The sequence below is a fragment of the Nestor notabilis genome, unplaced genomic scaffold (genome assembly GCF_000696875.1).
Source record: "Nestor notabilis isolate BGI_N333 unplaced genomic scaffold, ASM69687v1 scaffold13083, whole genome shotgun sequence".
Lineage (NCBI taxonomy): Eukaryota > Metazoa > Chordata > Aves > Psittaciformes > Psittacidae > Nestor > Nestor notabilis.
In genome coordinates this window covers 31,960-39,332 of record NW_009920696.1, presented here as the reverse complement: position 1 = coordinate 39,332, position 7,373 = coordinate 31,960, and the positions used below count along the sequence as shown (strand labels likewise).

The window sequence follows — 7,373 nt, the reverse complement described above, 5'->3', positions numbered from 1 at the left end:
AACTTCCCAAGGTTCTGCTCCTCCTGGCACAGAGGAGGTCTCCCCCTTGGTCACATAGACTGGGAAAGGGGACAGGGATGCTGCAGCTCAAGCATGCCTGCACAGACACGCTGCTCTGCCTTTGTCCTGCAGCTTCAGCTTCTCACCTGAGCCTGGTGCTGGGCATGGACCAGCAAATCCAGTCTCTCCCTTGCTTCAGGCCATCACCAGCCCCTTCTGCTTTCAAGGCTGTTTCTGGCCTGAAGAGGGGTTACATTTACTTCCCTATGATTCCATCAGCTCCACCACACCAAGGGTGGGCATCACTGTGAGGTATGGCTCAAAGCGCACAGCGTGTGAAGTGGGTGGCTCATGAATAACCTGGTGGGAATAATCAGTATCCTGGTTCTGTTGTGAACAAGTGGTAAAAGCTTGAACTGCCCAGGAATTAGCCCTCAGGTGATGTGTTAGGTCTTGTTCTTGTAAAGAAACATGGTCAGGGCATGGGCTTACCTTTGGAGGACCACATGTACTTTGTGACAGGTCTGTGCTGTGAACCCCAGAGTCCTCACACCCACCGCAAGGTCTGACTGCTGACTAAGGGCAAGGCTGAAGGAGGTTCTTGTCTTCTCAAAAGCCTTTGGTTAGTGAAACAGGCACTGGCTGGAGGGTTGGGTCAACCCCTGGATGGCCACGTTCTAAACACAAGGTTTGGCCAAAAGCATTTGTTCTAATAGAAATGTATCAGAGCAAACAAATACATATACTCATCATATCATATATATCTCATCATATACCTCAGCTGCTATAGCTGCCCTGCCAGGATGTGGTCTCCAGCTCTGTCTGCCCTCCCTGGAAGTGCACCGGCCTGGGGCTGGGGGTGTCTTGCTGCACCCACATTATGCTCAGCATAGAGGTGATCTGTTCCCCCACTGGACGCAGTCCCCAGAGCCATCCAGGCCACGTTCCAGTTTCCAATTCCCCTGATGCACAGTGGGGACACTGGACCTTTGTGCACTATTAATAACGTGCTGAGCTGATGTGCCCGTGTCTCCGAATCACTCCTCTAACGTACCCAAGGACTTGAGCTGCAACAGAAGACTCTTGCACCAGCAAGAAAAGTCCATCTTCCCTGAGCCTTGCTAAACCCTTTCCAGTGGAAACCTGGGATTGGCATTCCCCTGCACAGGACTACTCTGATCATGCAGGGTTCCCGAAAGCTGCCTGGAAGGTGGCAGGGCAGGACCTCAAGTGTTTTCCTGCTTTAGTGACAGGGGGCTTTTCTTTTAGGGAAATTAGTATCTGGGATCCAGCTTTGATGTCTGAGAGTTGGAAAATTCAGTTGCCAAATGCAGACAGGTCAAAGTTTCTGCTTTCTGTTGAATTTTGCCTCCTATGAATTTGGACTTCTTGGTGGCTTACCATACAACAGGGCTGACTCCCTTCTCCCATAAGACTTCAGGCTGTACAAGCACAGGGATGACCCAGGAATACTGTGAGAACTGAATCCTTCCTTAGGGAATGCTGGAAGCCAGTGGTCACTTTGTGTGCCCATCCCCAGCCCACTGTTTTCTGTCTGCCCCATTCCATTGCAACCTCTAGATCTAAGTGACCTACAGACCCAGACTCATTGTGCTGTGGAGCCTGGAGAGGAGAAGGCTCAGGAGGGATCTTAATGTATATAAATACACGAAGGGAGGGTGTAAATAAGGTAGAGCCATTTAGCCATCTGAATGTGGTCTTGGGCAACTGGCCCTGCTTGAGCAGAGGCTGGACCAGATGAGCTCCAGAGATCCTTTCCAGCCTCAACCATCCTGTGGTTCTATGGATGCTACAGCACAGAAACAGGGATGCTGAGATCACCAGCCTTTGGGGGCAGTCCCCCGTGCACGGGAAGGGAGCTGCAAACACAGGAGGAGTGTCAGGCCCTCACTGCTTCCCCCAAGGTGCCATTCAGCCCAGTGGTGACTAGAGTTAAGCCGGGAGAGCTGGAGGAGATCCCACTGCAGTGTGCAGAGTCAGCCTGCGCCGGTGAGAGGGACAAGGCAGGGAGGAGGTGACTGTGTCCCTTTTCCCTCAGTGCCCTGCAAGCAAAGAACAGGAGCTGTGAAGGAAACAGGGTGTGTGGTAAGAAAAGCCTCTTGTGAAGCATGAGGAGAGTCCCATGTTACTTGCATGTGTGTGTGTGCACATACGTGAGCGCTACAGGCACATCCCTGCTCCTGGGTACTGGGAGAGGTTTGGCAGTGGAAGAAGTGTGCTCCTGGACTTCCTTCTGCTACAGACCCTCCATGAAAACACCTCATGTGTGGAGAGAGGTCCCACACACTTCCTAGGTATGGGTCTGTCCTGGATGCATGGGAAGCTTTGCTCTCTCAGCCCCAGTGATGCTCTGCATAGAGAGGCTTTATCTAGCCCTGTGGGCTGTGACACAGCGATACAGAGGAGATACATCCCAGCTCCTGCTCAGGCACTGCTTGATCATTTCAGTCCTGGTTTCTGGAGGGTTTTGTGGACTCAGCCCTTAGGCTCTTTCTGTACTACAGGAAGCAAAAGGGATTCAGTTATAAGATATCCCTGGCAGTGATGGGAACCATGGCACATGGGAGGTATGTGTGAGGCTTGTCTTCTCCCCTTCTGCAAAGCTGCTTGGCTGTGTTCATTAAATTAATGGGAGCCCTCCCTTTCATGAATAAGAGCTCCCTTTTCGGGAGCCTCCTTCACACAGCCTCTAGATTGTGCCCTAGCCAAATGAAGGGAAAAAATCCCTGGTTACAAAGCAACCAGCAAGACCAGGGCCTGCCCTAAGCCTTTGAGATCACTTTGACCTGCCACTGGAGCATCTCCTTCCTGCTACTGCCCCAAACTGGTCCCTAATACTGGGGCCTTCGCTGAACGCAGATGTGGAGCAGAACCAGGCAGCCAGGGCATGACTAGATGGGTTCCCATCCACACCCCATGGCTCCAGGTTGTCCACCAGCCCTGCTCTGCTGGGAGCTGGTGCCTCTGGTGCAGGTGGCCTCCATTAAGTTGTTGCTGAGATTAGGGCTGTTTTCAGTAGGTTCCTTTGAGTGGAGGTTTGTTTGTGTAAATATTTGGACATTTCTCAGGATGATTATGGAGCAACCTGCACCTCATGCATATTCAGAGGCCTCCAGCGATCGCCTCCTCTCCTGCATGTGGGAGCAAGGCTGGGTCCATGGACGTGGGAGAGATGTGTGTGTAGGTGATGCTGGTATGGGCAATGCTGGGGGAGCCCATGTCACCGTGCCCTGTCCTTGGGCCAGCCCCTGCCCAAGCAGTGCTGCAGGCAGTGGGAGGAGGTATGATGGCTGAGCACAGAGCCTGGGCAGCCTCATGGCTCCTGGCTGCTCTCAGCGAAGGTGAAGAGCCATTTAAAGCAGATGCAGAGGCTCCAGAGCAGCTTGCTTCCAGTTCTGCTTTGCATCCTGCATCCCCCATCATCTGGGATCCTCCTATCCCACATGTTCAGCCCACACGGACCTGCCTTACTTTTTCTACTCCACAACTCCCCCCCTCCAGCCCTGCCATTTTCCTGCTTTTCCCCAGTTAACCAGAGTCTCTCAGGCAGTTCAGCATCATCCCAAGCTTGGTCTCCATCACCTCATTGCACAAATGAACCCAAGGGAGGCTTCTGGCTGCTCCTGGGCTGAGATTTCTTGCTGTCTGCTACAGGCAGTAGCTGCTGCCTGTTGCTTGACAAGGGTAAGGAGGGATCTACATCCCAAAGCACCCTAGCCATGCCGTAGGAGAACCTGAGGTGGTCTTAGAGCTTGCATCACTTTTCCAGAATCCCAGACTGCTTTGGGATGGACAAGACCTTGAGATCATCCAGTTCCAATCTCTTGCCACGGGCACGGACACCTTCCACTAGAGCAGGTTGCTCCAAGCCCCTGTGTCCAACCTGGCCTTGAACACTGCCAGGGATGGGGCAGCCACAGCTCCTCTGGGCACCCTGTGCCAGCGCCTCAGCACCCTCACAGGGAAGAGCTTTGGCCTTGTATCTCCCCTGTTTCAGTTTGAACCCATCACCCCTTGTCCTACCACTCCAGTCCCAGATGAGGAGCCTCTCTCCAGCATCCTTGTATGTAAAACAGTAGTTGCAAATATGTGAAATAACCTGTGAAAGAGCTGATTCGTGTTTTACCCTGAGGGGAGGACACTCAACAACGCAGCACCCCCTGGAGCAGCCCCAGCACGGGCAGTGCTGCAGAGAGAGGACTTCTCTCACCCCTGTGAGGTGCCACGTTCTGGTGGTGCTTGCAGGGTGCGCGGCTGCCCTCGGCCTGTCTGTGCTCACAGGAGCAGAGCATTCCTGACCTCTGCCTGCAGACATGAAAGCATTTGTGCCCTTTACATCTCTGGGGAGTGACAGCTCCAGCCTCATGCTGCCCTTAATATTATCTCCCATTTTACAGATGATGTGCTTAGGCACAGAGATGTGTCCGGAATGCAACACGAGTCCCAGGCATGATTTCAGGTTTCTGTACTTCCCTACCTCACTCTTTGCCAATTCATCTGCTGATAGAAGCACAGAAAGGCAGGATAGCACTTCTGCTCCCAGGGATGCTGGTAGGAACTCGAAGGAAAGGTGTTAAACCAGCCACGACAGCAGGTGCTGGATGGACAAACTCTGCTCTTCTCCACTGATGCTTTTCCTTCTCTCTGTTCCCTGCAACAGGCATCATGTCCATTATGTTATCCCATACGATGGGGATCAGTCAGTGGTGGACTCCTCGGAGAATTACTTTGTGACTGACAATGTAACCAAGCAAGAGATTGATCTGATGCTGGGACTTTTGCTGGGCTTTTGTATAAGCTGGTTTCTGGTGTGGATGGATGGGGTTCTCCACTACGCAGTGCGAGCCTGGAGAACCAGCCGACGGTATGGTAAGTGCAGCCTGATGGGCTCCCTTCTCCTCCCTCAATCCCTTCCCTGTCCTCTGAGCCTGGTGGAAAAGGAGGAGCTCGTCTTGTTCCGTGGGGATTTGGCCTGAGCAGCCACATTCCAGCCCTCTTTATCCAAGCAGGAGTATTTCCATGGATATAGCCAGATCCTCGCCTTGAGAGCTTTGCTTTGGGAAGTGTGAAATATGTGTTGGTGCAGAGTGGGGTTTGGTGGAATCCAACACGTTTACCCATCAGCAGGCTGGCAGATGGTGGCTCTGTGTGTCTGCACATGTGGGCAGGATAGTTTCAGGCCAGACAAAACTTCTCTCAAATCTGGATTTTTCCATGCATATAATTTGCAGCCAGGCACACGCCTATGGATTGCAGCCTCTGGTTGTTTGTATAAACTGGGGACAATGTGATGGCAATGACAGACACTGCTGTGTTGTGGCAGGAACATGGCAGCTGAGGTTTCCCCATCCTCACTGCTGTTCCAGATGTATGTCACTGTGTTAGCTGTGCTGGTTAAGTCTTTGGACCAGATAGTTGAACTAACATTCTGAGAATGACCAACAGATGCACCTTCAGAGGCCCTCTCTGCCCTCTCAGCATTGACATCCCAGGGACTTTAATTGTTATCAGGAGAAAAAAGACAGAAAAACTATTAAAATGGCAAATTACTTGATATTCCATAAGAGGGGACCTACAAATCTCAGCCTCTAACTCTGACTGATGGTGGCTGTTAAAGTACAACTCAGAGCAAAAGGAGAGTGAGCAAGAGCAAGATGTATCTGCAGGAAATTCTAACTAGGGAAGGGGACGATCTCTTTCTAAAAACTCAGATCAAACTGCTATTAATTCCTCATTAGTCTTCCCAAATGCCCAGCAGCTCGAGCAGCTCCCGCAGCAGCGCTCTCCTGAGGCTGTGCTGCTGGCATTGCCCAAGCAGAAGGCTTAGTGCCAGGGTTTCCAGTGAGATGAAAGGTGTTGGAGCCACTCAGGAGGCTGTGACACCTGGTTGTCACCAGACCACCCCTGGCTGTGATCTCTGCCCCCTCATGAAGTCAGGAGGGCCTTCGCTGAGATGCTACAGAGAGTGCAGTGATGTTGCTCTTTAGTGCCTTTCCTTATGGAACTACAGCCGTGGTATCACCCTCTAACCTACCTTCTTGTGAATGATACTGCATAGCTTTTTGGTTTTAATGATTAATGGTAGTGCTAATAATTAATTTAGTGTTTAAGCTGAATGATCTTTTATCTTTCTCCCTGTGCATGCATATTCTAAGGGTTTACAGAGAGGTTGGCCAATATGCTGTGTAGATACAGCTTTACGCAAAGAGAACGCAGCTTTACTTTGCACCCAGCTTTTTCCTCCCTTAGTAACCCTGTTGGCAGTGCTACTTCCATGATGCAGAAGGCTGACACCCCTTCTGCCCTGGGACATTGTCTCTTAGTGCTGTTTTGGGGGTGTTGCACCAGCCACATGGACCCACTCTGCTCTTAAACCAGGTTGGTTGTTGCACAGCTGTGTGCTTGCACTGTCCCAGCTCTGTTAACAACCCTGGGTCCTCACAATCAAATATGTGGTAGAAGAGACCCTCCTCATCTGATCTGTAGGTGAGATTTCCAGTGGGACATGATGTCTCCTTCCAGTAGAGGTTTTTACATGCCTCAAACTGTTCTGTCCATAGAGAAAACAATGTGCTGGTGTGCTGGGCTGAGTGCATTTCACTGGGGAATCTGAAGCTAAATAATGCACGTTGAGCTTTTAGGTATTGCCTAGTCATTCAAATCAACTATGCAAATCCAGCCATTTTAAAGGCAATAAGCAGAAAGGATGCCTATTTCTTTGTTGAACAACTACCTAAGCCAAGATTTCTAAAGAAAGAAATGATGCTTGGGACTGAGAGCTTGGGGTAGGGGGAGTACAGAGCACTGTGCTGGTACAGGATGGAGAGCCCTCCCTGAAAGACGTGAGTACCACTTAGCAATGACTCAATGTCACATTGTGGCCTCATCAGCTTAAATGTTGGTCTGTTCGAATAACCTATAGCTCCTTCCTGATGGAAGAGATGGCTTAAAATAGAAAATATTCCGTAGAAACTCAGATGTCAGATTGTTCCTCTTGGTAACTGCAGTGCTGGTCAGAGCAGTCACGGTGCACCTCACGCTAGTTGAAATAGTTCAACTTTACACAATCTATTGGTCGTTGGGACTTGCAAATTCTCCTTTGTGGGTGTATTCCTGGGGGGAATGACCCAAAGCTCTCATGACACTGAATGGCATCTGAAACATTGCTGCAGGGAAGGGCTCATGGGCTGAGAGCTGACACTGGCTGTGGGACAGAAGGTGGCTTGTGCTGCTGTTGTGTGAAATTGGCCTGTGTTTCAGAGGACAGAAGCAAAGAGCTTGGGTGGAGCAGGGGTGATGATTCATGTACAGCTTGGGCCCCAGAGCTCCCTGCCAGCCACAGTGACGAGCAG

The 7,373-nt window shown here is 51.1% G+C and overlaps 1 protein-coding gene across 1 annotated transcript in view; it reads left to right on the top strand.

The window, feature by feature from the left end:
* The window catches only part of TMEM240 (transmembrane protein 240), a 14,010-nt gene that overhangs the window by 6,139 nt on the left and 498 nt on the right, over nt 1–7,373 (top strand). Inside the window, exon 3 of the mRNA XM_010010812.1 lies at nt 4,682–4,890. Within this exon, the coding sequence (XP_010009114.1) occupies nt 4,682–4,890 (209 nt within the window). The remainder of the gene's footprint in view (nt 1–4,681; nt 4,891–7,373) is intronic.